Source organism: Brachyhypopomus gauderio, chromosome 2 (assembly GCF_052324685.1).
Source record: "Brachyhypopomus gauderio isolate BG-103 chromosome 2, BGAUD_0.2, whole genome shotgun sequence".
Lineage (NCBI taxonomy): Eukaryota > Metazoa > Chordata > Actinopteri > Gymnotiformes > Hypopomidae > Brachyhypopomus > Brachyhypopomus gauderio.
Window position 1 is genome coordinate 39,056,862 of NC_135212.1, and position 19,059 is coordinate 39,075,920.

The window sequence follows — 19,059 nt, forward strand, 5'->3', positions numbered from 1 at the left end:
TACAGATCACAGCTCAGAGTATTTCTCCCCCATGTTCTAGTAAATAACTATGTAATATACGTGCATCATCAGTGTGATTGCAGAATGTAAGATTTGCAGACTGATCGTGGTGAATGTTCGAGTTTTCGAATGTGCGTAGGAGCATGTGTGTTTATAAAGGGCACAAGTGTGTAAACATCACATGCTTATCTGCGGAGGGCCCTGCCCTAACCGGGGGGGGGGGGGGGGGGGGGGGGGGACATGGGGAGGAGGGAGGGAATAAGAAATAGACAGACACAGATTCCTCTTTCTGACACAGAAGTGATTTAATAGATATCTGCTGCAGTTTTCTGTGTCCCTCATCGGGTGTGGCTCTGTGAGCCTGGGTACTGTTAGAAGTGGCTGCTGTCATCTCTCCCTCTCTCTCCCCCTCTCTCTTCCTCTCTCTCCCCCTCCTCTCTCTCTCTCTCTCTCTCTCTCTCTCTCTCTCTCTCTCTCTCTCTCTCTCTCTCTCTCTCTCTCTCTCTCTCTCTCTCTGAGTCTGGGTACTGTTAGAGGTGGCTGCTGTCTTTCCCCCTCTCTTCTCTCTCCTCCTCTCTGTCTGCCATACCTAATTGATGCCTGATTCCATTAGCACTAAATGGTTGGTGCAGGGACAGGGGAGGAGAGGGGAGGGGAGGAGAGGGGAGGAGAGGGGAGGGGTGGGAGGAGAGGGGAGGAGAGGGGAGGAGAGGGGAGGGGTGGGAGGAGAGGGGAGGGGAGGAGAGGGGAGGGGTGGGAGGGGAGGAGAGGGGAGGGGAGGAGAGGGGAGGGGAGGGGAGGAGAGGGGAGGGGAGGAGAGGAGAGGAGAGGGGAGGGGAGGGGAGGGGAGGGGAGGAGAGGGGAGGGGAGGAGAGGAGAGGGGAGGAGAGGGGAGGAGAGGAGAGGGGAGGAGAGGGGAGGGGAGGAGAGGAGAGGGGAGGGGAGGAGAGGGGAGGAGAGGGGAGGGGAGGAGAGGGGAGGGGAGGGGTGGGAGGGGAGGAGAGTTTGTTCTGCTCCATTTGGAAGCTCCTCTAATATGTAAGATTTGGAAACTTGGAGCGGGCTGTGGGAAACCAGGATGGCTTCCCATCCTAGCAGCCTATCCCAACATATAGGTCTGAATTAGCCTGATTTAATGTACAGGCCTGATTTAACCTGATTTAAACTGCAGGCCTGATTTAGCCGGATTTAATGGCCAACTATTTTCCAGACTAAAACACATTGTAATATTTATAATTATGGGTAAGAAGGGTATATATAATAAGAAGGTTAATTAGTGATGTCTGGATAGGACTTTAAATAGGAATCTGTGTGTGTCTGTGTATTTGATTGTGTGTGTCTGTGTGCGTGCGTGCGCGCGTGTACGTAAGTGGGTATGGGGTGTGTGTGTATATATCACAATCTTAATGTGAAATCGATGAATCATTGTATCCCAAGAGGCAGTGACACCATTACCATTGGTTCCAATTGCAGTTGGTAAGCTGTTCTTGGATCAGTTTTCTCTGAACTCATTACTCCACACTCAAAAGGCAGGATGATTTGGAAACTGCTGTCCCACCGTGTTCTGCTTGTGACTGTCACACAGGCTGGTAAACCTCAGAACACTAGCATGTGTCCAGCACAGCTCAGGTGGGAATTGAGTTAGTTGCCGTTGATGTAGTTTGCGTCATGTAATCATTGTGTATTTGTAATCAGTCCTTCTGGTAGGCCAGTGCTGTTAGGCCTGTGTGTAGCGCTGGATGGCTGTGTTCCTGTGGAACAGATCAATGCATGTTGGGTCTCGTCATAACCATGGTGTGGTAGTGCTCAGGGCTCAGAGGGGTGTGGGCTGGACTGCTATTCCCATAGGCCTGAGAACACACACCAATAATGGCTGCTTATTGATTCAGGGCCTCCTCAGTTAATTCTCTCTCTCTCTCTCTCTCTCTCTCTCTCTCTCTCTCTCTCTCTCATCTCTCTCCTCCCTCTCTCTTCTCTCTCTCCCTCTCTCCTCTCTTCTATCTCCCTCTCTCCTCTCTTCTATCTCCCTCTCTTCTCTCTCCCTTTCTCTGTCTTTCTCATATGGAACAGTAGCCTGTTGCCTCACCCATGGTCTGTGTCATAGGTGCAGACAGTAACCGTGACCTCCACTGACCCTCTCCACCCACTCTTAGTCAGCTTGATCCTGTCCACCCCACCACCCTCCAGCCCAAAACCCTCCACCCTCCATCCTCCCAATGTTGTGTGACCATTGAGCACTGTGTCACTGAAAAAGCTAGATGAAGCTTTAGTTTTGTTGTTTGTAGAGGAGAGGAATCTGTAGGGGGGGTCTGCTGAGGGGGGCGGTGAGTGGGGCTTTTTTTCCTTTTGGATAGAACCACATGAGGATGCCTGTCAGCCCACGGCTTGAGAGAGAGAAAGAAAGATAGAAAGAGAGGGAGACGAAGGGGGAGAAAGGAAGAGAGAGCAAGAATGTTTTGTTGTGTGTTTTGATGGGTTGTGTTTTGCTGGGTTGTGTTGTGTTGTGAGGTGTGTTGGTTTGTTTTATGTTAATTAAGTGTTGTGTTGTGTTGTTTTGTGTTGTAAGGTGTTGGGTTTGGTTGTGTTGTGTTTATTATGAGGTGTTGTTTTGTTCTGTTGTGTTATGTTGTAGTGTGTCATGTTGGGTTGTGCTGTGGTGTGTTGTGAGGTGTTGGGTTGTGTTATGTTGGGTTGTGTTATGTTGTGGGTTGTGTTGGGATGTGTTGGGTTGTGTTATGTTGAGGTGTTATGTTCTTAGGCGTTGTGTTGTTTTAGGTTGTGCTGTGGTGTGTTGAGAGGTGTTGGGTTGTGTTATGTTGGGATGTGTTATGTTGTGGGTTGTGTTGTGTTGTGGTCTTCTTCAGCTTATACGCTGGTATGGAGTATAACCGTATTTTTCAGACTGCTGTTGGTGTAAAGGTTGGTGTGAGAGTGCAGTCTTCAACATTTGAGGGGTTTGGGTTGATTTGGAGGCCTCGCTTGCATGAGTCTGTGTGTTTGTGTGACTGTGTGGGTGCATGTGTGTTCGGAGTGTGTGTATGTGTGTGTTTGTGTTTGTGTGACTTTGTGGGTGCATGTGTGTTTGGAGTGTGTGTATGTGTGTGTTTGTGTGACTTTGTGGGTGCATGTGTGTTTGGAGTGTGTGTATGTGTGTGTTTGTCTTTGTGTGACTGTGTGGGTGCATGTGTGTTTGGAGTCTGTGTGTGTTTATGGAATGCTCCATCTGGCCTGATTATGAATTGAGGCCAAATTACCCTTATCAGAGTGTTTTGTGTGTGTGTGTGTGTGTGTGTGTGTGTGTGTGTGTGTGTGTGTGTGTGTGTGTGTCAGAGAGAGAGAATACACCTGGTGTTTTGTATGTGTTGGAGTGTTCTTTTAGTTCCAATTTAGATGACAGACCTGTGTGTTTTACCCCCTGAAACAACACTTCTGTAATATACTGAATGGTCATATGTGTGTATATGGTTATATTTATATGATTAGAGTGAAGCATTTTTTATATGGCCCCTCTGAAATACAGTCACAAATAGCTCAAATATTCTCAAATAGATTCCTTCATATAGTGCAGTATTAACGCCAAACACTTCTCACGGATAAGACTGCCCTGACCTGCATGAAATAAAGGACTTGGACTCCAGGCTCAGCCACAACACTGCTCGCACCATTAAGAGTCCTTGGGTCTTACAGTGCTACAAATTAAGAGTCCTCTGGTCTCACAATGCTACAAATCTCCTGCCTCTGAAACCCGATAACATGAACAGAGGGTCATGCTGGCTAGATGTCTTTTGGATAAACAGTTAAATATTCATGTTGAATATTCAGGAACCAGGACAATTCAATGGTTGTGGGAATGCTGCGTGTGAGACAGGACACTCCACTTGCAAATGGTGCCCAGGACTGCCTAACTGTACAGTGGACATGTGACGTGGTCCAATTGTGGACATGTGGCACCTGATGATGATCATGTGGCCCCTGTGCTTATTGGTGTAGTGTAGTAGGTAACGCCGTTGCCCCTTGGACACAGGATCAGAGGACTTTAGTTCAGTCCTCATCAGGAAATGTGCACCATGCTCTACTGATCAAAGTTCTTGGGACTGTAAGTTACTCTGGATATGAATTGTCAGCAGGATAAGATATGATACTGTGTCATAGCAGATCATACAACATTAACATCAAGATCACATCAGAAAGTATGCTAGCAGCTATGAAATGTACTATGAAGTACTATGTACTATGAATGTACAATGAAGTTATGAAGTACTGTCCCAGTATGACCAGTACAACCCATCAATCAATCAAATTTTATTTATATAGTGCTTTTTACAGTTGTTGTGATATATATATATATAGATTAATCATCCATGAGAGTATCTGTCATCTGTCTATCTAGGTATAGCTACCAAACATGGAGAAATGAGTTTAACAACCTAAACAGTTGTCTGAGCCCATGGGCCAGGTTCAGTCTCACAGTTTCATGGTCAAACAGCAACTTAAGTCTTCCTCAGAATAATTTTTAGTCAAAAAGTTTAAAAAGTTAAATGTTCCAACAAGATCACAAGTTGGTGTACCGGGATTACTGGCTATACTGAGATTACTGGGGCTTTTGTGACACACAGTGGGCGTGGTTGAGCATCGATGTCTGAAGGGCTTTCTTCTGAAAGGTAGGCGTGTATTTGAGATGCTGTTCTCCAGCTTCTGTACTGCTGACACGAGTGTCTCCGCCAGTTGTGTGTGCAGCAGATGGGCCACATAGTCAGCCTGCTCCTTGAGACACATATGTGCAGTACACCTGGGTGCTCGTGTCCAGGCAGGCCAGGTTCAGGGCCTGGGGCTCGCCTAATCTGTGTGCCTGATGCAGAGATTAATGAGCTGGGTAGAGGGAGAGTGGTGTGGCAGCCTGTGGGCTGGGTGGGGTCCAGCCAAACTGCTTTATCGCCCACCCCATCTCAACACACTCCTCACTCTCGTCTCTGCCATCGTCTGCCTGCCCTGTGCCCCACACTCCCGCCCCTTTGGTGCGTTATCAGAATCCTGATTGACCCAGAGTTCCCGGGGTTGAGATTCATCTGCGCCGTCGCGTCTAATGTTTATGGCTCTGGTTGTGGCATTAGGTCTTCCTTTCCTTGATGTTGTTTTGCTCCCACTTTTCTCTTCCTCTCTTCTTTATCCTTTTCCTTCTCTTTTGAACATTTGCCTTATTTGGTCATCTTCCAACTAAAATTGATGAAAGCTTCTCCCTGTCTCTCTCTCTGGCTCTCTCGCTGTCTGTCTCTTTGTCTCTCACTATGTTTACACATACTGTATCTATTCACGAGGATCTGCCTGCAGAGACAGGATCACACACCCCTGTGATGTTCTGTCTTGCTTGATATTGAGTTGTTTTCAGATTTTGTCTACGCTCTTCAGGTAGGCCATTGCAGTGCGTGACGTTGCCATAGTAACAACGTCGGTAAGGGTACAGCACGTGACCATGTCATTTCACAAGATTATTTAGACATTCCAACCTTTTTATCACCTGAATGCTTATCACCTCCCTTCTTTCTATCTCCTTCTCTCCCTCCCTCCCCCTCTCTCTCCCTCTCTCTATCTCTCATTCTCTCTCTCTCTCTCTCTCATTCTCTGCCTTCAAACCCTGTGGAAGGGTTTGGATTCCATGTCCCGTTCCGCACTGCGCACACACACACACACACACACACACACACACACACACACACACACACACACACACACACACACACACACACACATAGGCATTTAGTAAAAAGGAAAGAAGAACATCATCATCCCAACATTATAATTTAAACCCTGTTAATTACAGAGAGAGAGAGAGAGTGAGAGAGAGAGAGAGAGTGGAAGATCATAGGAGCCATGGAGGAATAGGGGAGAGAAGGAAGATGGAGTGAGTGAAAGAGGAGGAGAGTGGAGGAGTGTACAGCAGGATCCTCGGCTGGGGTATCTTCTGCCTGAGGTCTCCAGAGATGTGGCCATATTTTCAGCCACAAAACTGCTGTCCGTGCTGGTTCAGCAGGACCAGTTACAGCCCAGACATGCCTGCCTCACCAAATATCCTGCTACTCATCCTCTAGATTATTCTTATCTTTACACTGAGATTCTACAAACTGGAGGGATAATTAAGTAATTATTACTGGGTTAATTATATATGTAATTATCACTGGTTAATTAATTATATGATTGCCACTGGGTTAGTAATTATTACTGAAGATTTTTAGCTTCCTACTGTAAATATCACATGAATATGAAATATATTGTGATTATGAAAAATAACCCCATAGATGTGAATGTGTTCTAGCTGATCGTGCGGTAGTGTGTGTGTGTGAGGCTGTGTGGTCCGGTGGACACGTTACAGCTGGTGACGGCAGAAACAGAACAGGCTACACGTTTACAGTCGGTTCCCTTAGTCACGTTTGGACTGGGTACAGTTTCACATGGGAAATTTCAGCAAGTCTGATTTGTTGGGAGCTCCTCTGTCCAGCCAATCAGGAAGCATCTGTGCTCCATTGAGGGGAGTGGTTTTTCTTGTCACGTTTCGGTGGTTAGATCCTCCAGAAGGAAGTGATTGGTTGGTATGGGAACCACGCTCCTCTGCTGGTCTGAGCAGCTGACACTTCCTGTCCATGAGGTCGCCCGGGAATCTCACCCACAGCACATCTGACCATTGGAAAATGGCCCTGATGGATTATTCTCTTACATCTAAGTTCATCAGAACAAGATTTAGTATGTTATAATAAACACACACACAGTTGTTGGTTCACAGAGTTCATTTGAGTCGTGTATTTAAGGTCTTTTGGTACGATATTTTGATCATGCCAAACTTACATTTACAGCAGTACTGATGGTTGCTGTTGGGAGATTGTTGCTATGATTGTTAAGGCTGTATGAGAGGCAGCTGACCTGATGTGTTAATCAGCAGAAAATGGAGAACACTCAATCTCTGTGTGTGTGTATGTGTGTGTGTGTGTGTGTGTGTGTGTATTGCTAGCCTTGTGACTGGGTGAGTGAGCATGAATGTGTGTGAGTGAGTATGAGTGTGTGTGTGTGTACGTGTGTGTGTGTGTGTACAAGTGTGTGTGCGTGTGTATGTGTGTGTGTGTGTATTGCCTGTTGTAGTGTTTATGCACCATCTGGGAGCTCTTTTGGGTTCTGCTTAACATCACTGAGTTTATTTCCCTCTCTCTCGCCTTCTCTCTCTCTCCCTCTCTCTTTCTCTCCCTCCCTCTCTCTCTCTCTCTCTCTCTCTCTCTCTCACACACACACACACACACACACACACATACACACACACACACAGATGGTTCCACTACACATGAATGTTGTTCCTCTACTATTTCTATTTTCTATTCCATATTTTGTGCTACTTTACAAATCCAGTGACTCGCATCATTCCTCTCAGTGACGCTCTAGCTGTGTGTGGCTTGCTCTGGAGCCATGGCAACCAGTCCAGGAAGCAAGGCCTTGGTTGTGTGGTTGGTCCTGATGAAGCATGTGTGTTCCTCTGCTATCTGGAGATCATTAACCCCTCTTAGGTGAAGCAGACCGAACAAGTTGCTAGTGACAACGTGATCACGAGTTCACAGGCGGCGAGTAGTGTAAAATGGATCCAAATTATGTCGCGATCGATTCGTAATGTTTACTTACTCCCGCGGTAGCCAAATAAAAAGTAGCCCAAAAAGCAACACTACTGGTTCGTCGTTCAAATTCAGGCACGAAGCCAGAAGGCGGGCCAAATTATTTATCAACCGGCGGGCCGCAACGGAGGTGCCTGCGGGCCGCAAATGGCCCGCGGGCTGTATGTTGTGCAACCCTGCTCTATACCCATCACTCTATACCTTTCACTCTATACATTTCACTCTATACCACTCACTCTATCCCATCACTCTATCCCCATCACTCTATCCCCATCACTCTATACCCATCACTCTATACCCATCACTATACCCATCACTCTATTCCCATCACTCTCTACCCCTCACTCTATCCCATCACTCTATCCCATCACTCTATACCCATCACTCTATACCCATCAAACTATCCCATCACTCGATACCCCTCACTCTATACCCATCACTCTATCCCATCACTCTTCCCCCTTCACTCTATACCATCACTCTATCCCATTACTCTATCCCCATCACTCTTCCCCCTTCACTCTATCCCATCACTCTATACCCAACACTCTTCCCCCTTCACTCTATACCAGGGGTGCTCATTACGTCGATTGCGAAGGAAGTGTCGGTCGATCGCGAAGGAATGCGGGGAGATCGCATGACATTAAAAAGTAGTGGATGAATGAATCTGCTCTGACGGTTGTATATATACACCGCCCCGGTAACAATTTACGTTCGCCACCCCCCCCAAACCCCGCCAACCCCCCCCCCCCCCCCCCCCCCCCCTCAACAATTTACGTTCGCCACCCCCCCGGTCAACAAATTACACTCGGGGCGAGGTAGATCTTTCTGACTTGGTCATCTTATAAGTAGCTCGCAACTAGGGCTGGGTATTGATTCAAATTCCAAGGATCGATCTGATTCCGATTCTGAAGATTAAGAATCGATTTTTTTCTATTTAATCCGATTTAATCGATTCAATCCGATTCGATCCAATTCGGGGTTTATAGTGTTATAAAAAATGTATTTGAGCTGTTTCCTGACTGTGTACAGAAGCAACATGTTAAAACTAGTATTATATCAATATTAATCAGCAAATAGTTACTGGTAGTTGGTAGTTACTGATGGCTGGAAGACTGGTGAAAAGGGTCATCATAAATCTACCTTCAAGAAAGGTAATCCAGGACAATAAACAGAGGACATCTTTGAGGCAACAGTGGGCTCCTACTGGGACACTAACCAGTGCATTATTATTATGATTGAAATAATTAAGAATTCACCCAAAAGCTGTTGCTACCAAATGCATTTTTATTTTAAAAGTGCTCACACTTAATAAACTGAAAGTATAAAATGTAAACGTGTATTTTTTTAAAAAGTGAGAATATAAGAACAGAACTCTCACGTTACGATCCCCGACCCCTCCGTTTTGGGCGTGTTAACGTCGTCTGCGTCTAATCGTCTACGTCGGTGTATCTCCGTGAGTGCGGGTGCGTCTTGTGATAGTCCTCACCTGTGGCTCGTCTCGTAATCACGTGGGGTTGATGTGGTTTGTCTATTTAATTTGCGCTCGCGCAGCATCCTGTGCTCGTCGTTGTTTGAGTCACACATGTTCTATGTAAACGTGTTTTATGTGCGCTGTCTGCGCTTCGGTAAATGTAATAAACGTAACGATTTGGAAAGTGCAAAGGATTCTGTCTCATCCATCGCCTTGCGCCCAACATTACAAGAACATTTTAAACTTTTTTTAAACTGTAAAAACACTGGGTAAACGGTCAGTGACACGGACTAACTGTAAATAGTCACTGACACTGGATAAACTGTCCTGTTTTTAGATTTCCGATTTGACTATCGTCGTTACCGGCACTGTCCGACGCCAAGTCGTTTTACAGTTAGTTAAAGCCTGGTTTATACTCGACGCGCCGCAAGCGGCGCGAGGGTCCGCGCGGCGAAAATGACGTAATCGCTGTGGCTCCGCCCGTGCGCGAGGGCCTCGCGCGCTGTCGCGGCGCGAGGTCGTGCACCTCTCGAATTTTGTAACTTCGCGCGCGCGCCGCGCTTCAGCGCGATGGACAAAGTCATGTTTGCCGGGTTCATACACCTATACAAGGTGGAATTAAAGCACTTGTACGTCACTTTAAAGGTCCATTTCAATATTTCCCAGCACGTTAAACTTAATTAAGTTAAATATTTATACATATACTCGAAATGAATCGAAATAATTCGCTTTTTTAATCACATTAGTTTATGATTGTTTATTTTCAAAACGCCCAATCTTAACGTCTTCACGTTCTCTCATGTTTCGCCCTGGAATTACAAGAGGCTCGTATTTGTTAACGTATCGTTTCGGACAACACTGCAAAGCCATATTTACGTTTGATGCCTGTTGTGTTTAAATACGGTCTCTGGTCAGGTAAAAATGTTCTTTCCCCGGTTTTGCAGGGGTTTTTTATTCTCCACTGCCACCTATCGTTTCGGAGAACACTGCAGCGACGCTCGCGACGTTCGCGAAAGTATAAATGCCTACACCGCTCGCGCAGGGTCGCGCGAGGTGGGCGGAGCCGCGCGCTACGGTCGCTCGCGAAAGTATAAACCAGGCTTAAGCCTGGTTTATACTCGACGCGCCGCAAGCGGCGCGAGGGTCCGCGCGGCGAAAATGACGTAATCGCGGTGGCTCCGCCCGTGCGCGAGGGCCTCGCGCGCTGTCGCGGCGCGAGGTCGTGCACCTCTCGAATTTTGTAACTTCGCGCGCGCGCCGCGCTTCAGCGCGATGGACAAAGTCATGTTTGCCGGGTTCATACACCTAAACAAGGTGGAATTAAAGCACTTGTACGTCACTTTAAAGGTCCATTTCAATATTTCCCAGCACGTTAAACTTAATTAAGTTAAATATTTATACATATACTCGAAATGAATCAAAATAATTCGCTTTTTTATCACATTATTTAATGGTTGTTTATTTTCAAAACGCCCAATCTTAACGTCTTCACGTTCTCTCATGTTTCGTCCTGGAATTACAAGAGGCTCGTATTTGTTAACGTAATTTCAACATTTTAATGTACTTTAGCCTAAATTCCAGCACTTTTCAAACCTGAAACACAAAGCAACATTAAAATGCGTCAGGTAAATGTTCATTCCCCTTTTTTTTGAGGGGTGTTTCTTTATACTACCACATATAGTTTCGGACAACATTGCAAAGTCATATTTATGTTTGATGCCTGGTGTATATATACGGTCTCTGGTCAGGTAAAACGTTCTTTCACCGGTTTTGCAGGGGTTTTTTATTCTCCACTGCCACCTATCGCCACCTATCGTTTCGGAGAACACTGCAGCGACGCTCGCGACGTTCGCGAAAGTATAAACGCCTACACCGCTCGCGCAGGGTCGCGCGAGGTGGGCGGAGTCGCGCGCTACGGTCGCTCGCGAAAGTATAAACCAGGCTTTAGACCGAGCACGCCTGCGTGAATTCAGTGACGAGGCGGGGGTAAAAGTTCACTAAAAAATCAATCTTTGGACGTACGAATCGATAATCAGATCATCATAAGGGAATCGATTCTGAATCGGAAAATCAATTTTTTCAACACAGGCCTACTCGCAACCTGAAAATTTGTGGGCACCCCTGCTCTATACCCTTCACTCTATACCCATCACTTTACATCCATCAATCTACACCCCTCACTGTCCCCCCCAGCTGGGTCTGAGCCAGAACTGTGTGTTGGGTCCAACGCAGGGCAGACATGGGTCAAAGCTTTACTGGGGATTACAGCTAAAATTAACCAGGCTATAACACACACAGGAGGCAGATTAAAGTCTGAAAGTGAACTGCTTGTGTTATGTGATCTCTTCCTGTACCTGCAGCTCTTTGAGTTTGTACTGAACACTGTGCTACTGAACACAACTTCTACTGAACACTACTGCTACTGAATACTGTCTGCTACTGAACACTGTCTGCTTGCTGTATTTTAATTAATCTCTTGCCTTAATTCCACTGTGACTCTGACGCACACGTCTGTTCTGTGTGTGTGTGTGTGTGTGTGCCTATGTGTGCCTGTGTGTGTGCCTGTGTGTGTATGCCCGTGAAGGAGTAATGATCTCCCTCTCCAGCAGGGGTCAGGCATCTCATGGCTAGATGTTTTGCAATTGAGGATTTCTGTGTGTGTGTGTGTGTGTGTGTGTGTGTGTGTGTGTGTGGACAGACATTTTCAAATGTAATCTCTGATGTACTCCATTACTAATTACAGTTTACAAACATCATTACAATACAGCTTAAATTACACACACACACACACACACACACACACACACACACACACACACACACACACACACACACACACACACAGAGAAAGAACAGAAGTAAAAATGAAAGTAAAAGTGTAGGACACAAGGCTCCCAGAGGCACTGTGTCTATAAAAGCTTACTGCAGTATACCACAGTGTAGTAAACCACTGTACTACTGCAGTATACCACAGTGTAGTAAACCACTGTACTACTGCAGTATACCACAGTGTAGTAAACCATTGTAGTACTGCAGTATACCAGTGTAGTAAACCTCTGTACTATTGCTGTATATCACAGTGTAGTAAACCTCTGTACTACTGCTGTATACCACAGTGTAGTAAACCTCTGTACTACTGCTGTATACCACCGTGTAGTAAACCACTGTACTACGGCTGTGTACCAGTGTAGTAAACCACTGTATTACTGCTGTGTACCACAGTGTAGTAAACCACTGTACTACTGCAGTATACCACAGTGTAGTAAACCACTACTACTGCAGTATACCAGAGTGTAGTAAACCACTGCCCTACTGCTGTATACCACAGTGTAGTAAACCTCTGTACTACTGCTGTATACCACATTGTATAGTAAGAAAGTACAACTACTTCACTACTGTACTTAAGTACTAAAATGCTGTATCTGTACTTTACTGGAGTATTATTTTTTTTCTCCTACTTCCACTTACACTTCAATAAATATTTTCCATCAGTTTAATACTTTTACTCCAATAAATTTTTACGTGCTGTATAGTTACTCGTTACAATTATAAACATGTTACCTGGCACTGTCACCGGGTCAAGCGATCAGGCTGTTTTTGTAACGGATTTGACTGAGCAGATAGGATGCAGATGCAGATTTGAGGAGTTTTAATAAAATAACTAACACAAAAACAACATACCCATACAAAGACCAGGGGTGATGTCACGTAGGGCAACGCCCCCTCTCGTAGCTGTCACTCTGGGTTCCCTCATGTCCGTGTTCCCTGCCTGTTTGTCCCGCCCTGCTCGTTGGTTTTGATGATTCCTCGTTTGTTACCACGCCCCTGTGTCATTGTCATCACCTGTCCCTAGTTTAGTTCTGCGTATAAAAGTCCCTGTGTCTCCCATGTCCGTATCGGTCTTTTTGTTTAAACCCGTCACACCTGTTCGTAAGTTTGAGCTTTGCGTTTTGTATTCCGTTTACATCTGCCTGTTCCGTGTTTTCCCCCTCGTCGTTAGTTTCTTGTCTGAATATGCCTGTTGTCCTTTCTTGTTCTGGCTGCCCTCCCGGTTTGACCCATGCCTGTCCGTTTAACACTGCTTTTGGAATTTCCTTGAATAAATCTCACTCTCCTCAGCGTTTGTGTCCGCCTCCCTGTTCTGCCCCGCGCAGATCATTACAGGTGACATGAACGGCTAACATGAAAAGACACAAGGAGCATGAACTACATGAACAAAAACCAGTACTCACGACTTAGAACGTACAACTTACAATAACCCACAACACTAGAGATCAAACACAGGACCAGGGGTGGAAAGTAACTAATTACATTTACTCATATTACTGTAATTGAGTACTTTTTATGAGTAATTTGTAATTTTCTGAGTAGTTTTTGAAATATGTAATTTTTACTTTTACTTGAGTACATTTTGACCCAAGTAGTTTTACTTCACTACATTTGAACGCCCTCACATTACTGAGTAAAAAAATATTGATGGTGAAAAATTAAATGCGGGCAGAAACTTCTGAGTCCCAGAACTGAAGGCCAATTGCGTGGCCTTGCCTTGCGTGCACCCTTTCCATTGTCTCATAATCAGGTCGTAATCTGGTACACTTTTTTTTCCAAAAGGATGAGATTGTTCTATCTTTAAATCTTCTATCTATCAGGTTCTGTGGGATCCTGTGGACATTTTATTGTGAAAAGTGGAATCCTGTGGGCACTGTATTTTGAATAGATGAATCCTTTGCGCATTTTGTTTTATTTTGAGATGTGGGATCCTGTGGTCATTTTATATTTTATTTTGAGTTGTGGCAACCTGTGGGCATTTTATTGTGAATAGTGGGATCTAGTGGGCACTGTATTTTGAATAGTTGGATCCTGGAATTTGGTTCATGATTCATCCATGCATTAAATCACTGAAAGTAACTAAGTAACTTTTACTCAAATTACATTTTAAATGAAGTAATTTTGTACTTTTACTCGAGTAAATTTTGAGATGGGTAATTTTACTTTTACTCTGAATAGATTTTAGGCAAAGTAATGATACTTTTACTCAATTACAATTTTTCAGTACTCTTTCCACCTATGCACAGGACTTAAATACACTAACTAAACAAGGAAGGAACCCAACAAGACACACCTGAAAGCAATAACGAGGGGCGGAGAACAAGGCAGGGGTGTGAAAACAGAGACAACTAGGAATTTCAAAATAAAAGACACTCAAACACACAGAGAACAAAACAAAAGACATGACTGACAGGAGGGAGGCAGGACCACGTGACAGTTTTATGAGAAAACTGCGCATGCTCCGGTCGCGTCTCGTTTAATCTGCTGCTGCCTTCATTGAACACTTGAGCTTCGTAATCTAGGTTCACTTGACACATTGTGACTGCCGCAAGGGTCCGCGTGGCAAAAATGACGCAATTGCGGTGGCTCCGCCTATGCGCGTTGGCCACGCGGGTGGTCGCATCGCGAGGTCGGGTCGCGAGGTCGTGCACCTCTTGATTTTTGTGCGTGCGAAGTTACAAGGTGGAATTCATGCACTTGTACAGCAAGGTCCATTTTCAGTATTTTCCAGCACTTTCAGCTTAATTTACATATTTATACAAATACACATACTGTATACTCAAAATTATTCAAAATAATTCGCTTTTTATCTCATTAAAAGAGATGGTACCGTTTTTGGTAACAGCATAAGAGCAGCATAAGTGCTGCATAATAAGCTTGTTGGCGTTTTAATGTACATATATTGGCACCTTCCACACCTTCAACATCGAGTGATCATGGCGGTGAGGGTGAGGAAGGAGACCAGTCCTGGCCCTACCTAGAGACAGTGTTTGCGTTTGCTGGAGCGAAAGTAAATTCCTATTAGAAGAATTATAGTGCCATATCTACCTCCCTAAAGAAAAAATTCACCTTCGAACTTGAAGAAACACATCAATGTAAGTTATAAATATAACGCAGAGAAGACACACCAGCTTTAGCTGTCAGTAAGCGCTAGTTAGGTTAGATATCTTAGGTAACTAACCTAATTAAGTTCATGATGTGCTGCAGTATTCACTTAACATTAGCTGACAATCATACAGGCGATGTCATGCTGAGTTGTGTTTTTAGCAACAGTAAGCCGTGTCTCTTTTCATGCTGACTAATCATGTGACCATTTTTATAGTGTAGTGTTTTTATAGGGTAAGGGCATTTATTGTGGGAAAACGCAGGGCAGTAGGCTCAATCTTAGAATCCAACAGATGGATTTTACGTCCAAAATACACCTCGTTTTCTCAGCTAAATTAAGGTGAACTTGTACTTCTGCATCAAACCTACGACGTAGCGGGACATAGGTTATCTGTTTTTTGTGTACAGTCCAGTGTTAAGTCCAGTTTTTAAAGTTGCTACTTGTTTGTACATACAAAACACTTGTATTTGTGGTCTTTGACATCTTTGATTTGTAAGTGATATATAAAAACAATTGATAATCAGACTTTGACGGCTTTCTTTATTTAATTCAAAACACAATACTTGTACTTTTTACTTTCAGTACTTCAGTAATAAATTTTTGAATAAACTACTTACAATACTTAAGTACAAAAAATGCTGAATACTTCTGTACTTCTACTTAAGTAAAGTTTTTAAAGAACACTTCTACTCACGTATGGGTCTCGAATACTTTATACAACACTGGTAGTAAACCACTGTACTACGGCTGTGTACCAGTGTAGTAAACCACTGTACTACTGCTGTATACCACAGCACAGTTTTTGCTTTTTATGTATACATATACAGTGTTTATACTTACATTGAATCTTTCAGATGGATGTCCTCGGGTTACGTCAGTTCCGAGTTATGATGTTTCGTGGTTATGACACATCTCCCATTTACTGTATAAAGTCTTAAGTAGTTTTGCATATTTTATACGTATTTATAATTAAATATCTGATATGTTTTTTGTATGTGTTTTTTTATAATTACTGTGTTAGGATAGGATAAGTGCTTACAGTATGTTAATTACATACAGTATGTACGTATGTTCCGACTTACACCGAAAATTGGTTTACGGATCAACGTCATAAGTCGGGGACCCCCTGTATATAACTTATATATGTGTGTGTGTGTGTGTGTGTGTGTGTGTGTGTGTGTGTGTGTGTGTGTGTGTGTGTGCGAGTGTGTGTCTGTGTGTGTGTCTCAGTGCAGTAGTGTTGAACATGTGTTCTTTGTGTCTTCATGTTGCTGCATGTCTCGTGGTGCGACAGGTGAAACCTGTCTGTCCTCATTTGTAACGGATCTTGTGTGTGTGTGAGTGTGGGTGAAAGAGAGAGTCAAGACTGATTAGTCAGAGAGTGTGCACTTCTGACACCTGCCTGTCTGTCTCTCACACCTGAGACTTGCAGTTTGGTGAGAGGTTTCACACACCTCTTTGTGACTGTGTGTTCTTGCATTGGACAAACTTACTATTGTTTTCAATAATATATCTGTACACACTGTGTGTGTGTGTGTGTGTGTGTGTGTGTGTGTGTGTGTGTGTGTGTGAGACCAGCAGACACCCAGCAGGACACGGACCCTAAGGTCTCCTGCTCTTTAGTGTCTGTGTTTGTAACTAGGTATTTTTTTAAAGGGAGTTTTCAAACTCTTTCACACACACACACACACACACACACACACACACACACACACACACACACACACACACACACACACACACACACACACACACAACACAGGGTTAGTAATGGTTACATCCCTGTGTGCTGATGTTTAATTAGCAGTTCACAGTGCTTCAATACTGAGGTACAATAAAGAAGAATTACATACACTGAGAAACCTGAGACGTAAGAAAGAGAGAGAGAGAGAGCAAGAGAGAGGGGGGAGGCTACTGTGGGGTTAGCAGAGTGTTCTCTGAAAAGAAAGAAAGATACTGGGATGTTTGGGATGTACGTTCTGAAGAAGGACAGAAAGTGAAACAGATGTATGTCAGACATAAAGCAGGGGAGTGAATGAACGAGAAAAGGAAGGGGGAGGAGAGAAAGAGAGAGAGAGTCAAAGTACCAGTCATTGTGGGATGGTGTCATTATTCAGTGCTCCAGTGAGGTGGAGTCTGGGTTGTATCTGAGCAGCTCTGCCGTGCGGAGGGAGCCTCTTTGGGACCTTTGGGATTTACTCTGCTCCAGGCTGTTCTGCCTGCCACGTGCCACACATGCTCAAACACACACACACCTGTCTGGGTTTGATGTGTGTGTGTGTGTGTGTGTGTATGCTGCTGAGGTTCGGAGTCTCCAACAATGGAACCTGTTGGATTAGATGTGGAATGCTGAAGGACTCTAATCAAGGCAAAGGAGGAAATATGGGAATGTTGAACAGCTTCCAGAGTCTGTTCTAAGGTTTTGTCTGCATGCGATTCTCCCTGGTACCGGCACACATGGCATGTGTTTGACTGGAGTTCTTTTTCACATTTTTTAATTTTTACACTTATTTGAATTTTCGTGTGTTTTCCTATATTTGTTCTACATCTTCGTCCTCGCACTTCCTGGACTAGACAGCTGCAGTGTAGAATGATCTTTCTTCACGGTCACCAGGACCCTGTGGAGGTTGTGCCTGTGTATGTGTGATGTGGAGAGCAGCGAGGTCATTCGCTTCCATGCCTACGGAGTGTACGAGGGTGTGTGTTGCTGAGTGGGTCTTCCGAGATGCGGTGGGCGTGGACTGCAGCAAACCTGAGCCCCGATGCGTCTGGCTGGCTGTGTTACAGGGTGATGACACCCATCACACACCTCAGCACACACACGGACCAACCAGCAAAGCTCCACAGAAACCCGCTTGTGAGAGCAGGGTAAGCTGCCTGTGTGTGTGTGTGTGTGCAGTAGTATAGCTGGGTGTATGAATGTTTCACTTATAGGCACCAAAGTGGTCTCTGTGTACTTTTCAATAGATTGAGTTGAACTCTAATCTTGTCACAGCCTTAGCTGTCCAGGACATTGTGAGAAGTCCTGAGCAGATCGTTCCTGTGTGCTTAAGGACCTGGTGGAACTCTGGGCTCAGTCTGGTAATGGGGAAAGACTATTTGGGTTACAACAATTCTGTATGTGCATAAGAGAAGGGGCTGTAACTTGCGTTTACTACAAATGTCAGTTAATGAAATGTGCCGTATTTTATTGTATTTTGTGATTTTTACACCGCAATCGAAATTTGTCCTCCACTTTTAACCCATCTGTGCAGTCAGAACACACACAAACACACACACACTAGTAATTACTAGGGGGCTGTGGATCACACATGCCCAGAGCGGTGGGCAGCCCTAGCCCGGCGCCCGGGGAGCAGTTGGGGTTAGGTGCCTTGCTCAAGAGCACTTCAGTCATGGCCTCAGGTCTGGGAATTGAACCCATGACCCTCTGGTCACAAGACCAGTTCCCTACCACCAGGCCATGACTGCCCCAGAGTTAGAGGATGTCTAGACCAGCGTTTCTCAACCGGGGTGCCGTCTGTCTTTATCGGGGGTGCCGTCAAAATATTCTGATGTGAAATAAAAAACTATAGTTTTAAAAATTTAAAGTTATTATACGCTTTAAAAATCATTTAAATTTATTTCATATGACCAGATCTCTCAAGTTTGGTGGGCGTGAGCTGTGTGTGTGTGTGTGTGTGTGGTTGGGGAGCGGGGTGGCTAAAGTCTACCAAGAAACAGCGCGATCTATATTCTGATTGGTTCAACCTGTTATAATTTACAACCGATGGATTGGCTGAATATGCTGCGGTGTGCAGCGATTAGATTATTTAAAAAATAAATAATAATAATAATAATATTCAAGCGTGGGAAATTCCATGTGTGGTGTGAGAGCGTGTGAAATCGCTAAATATGCGTGAGTCTCACGCTCAAAGCGTGCATATGACCTGCATATGACCCTTACCAAGGTCAGCACGTGATTACGCAGGTTTCCCACTGACTGTAAGTCACATTTATCTGCTCTC

At 44.7% G+C, this 19,059-nt stretch overlaps 1 protein-coding gene across 7 annotated transcripts in view; it reads left to right on the top strand.

The window, feature by feature from the left end:
- Positions 1-19,059, top strand: part of arhgap23a (Rho GTPase activating protein 23a) — a 72,518-nt gene that overhangs the window by 11,736 nt on the left and 41,723 nt on the right. Inside the window, exon 1 of one of the 7 annotated variants that reach the window (XM_076995708.1) lies at positions 17,008-17,923. The exons of 2 other annotated variants lie outside the window; for them this stretch is intronic. In XM_076995708.1, the coding sequence (XP_076851823.1) occupies positions 17,702-17,923 (222 nt within the window). In that variant the 5' untranslated portion in view covers positions 17,008-17,701. Of the gene's footprint in view, positions 1-17,007; positions 17,924-19,059 lie in introns of those variants that run through there. 4 more of the 7 variants (XM_076995703.1, XM_076995704.1, XM_076995707.1 and 1 more) reach the window with 4 other exon arrangements.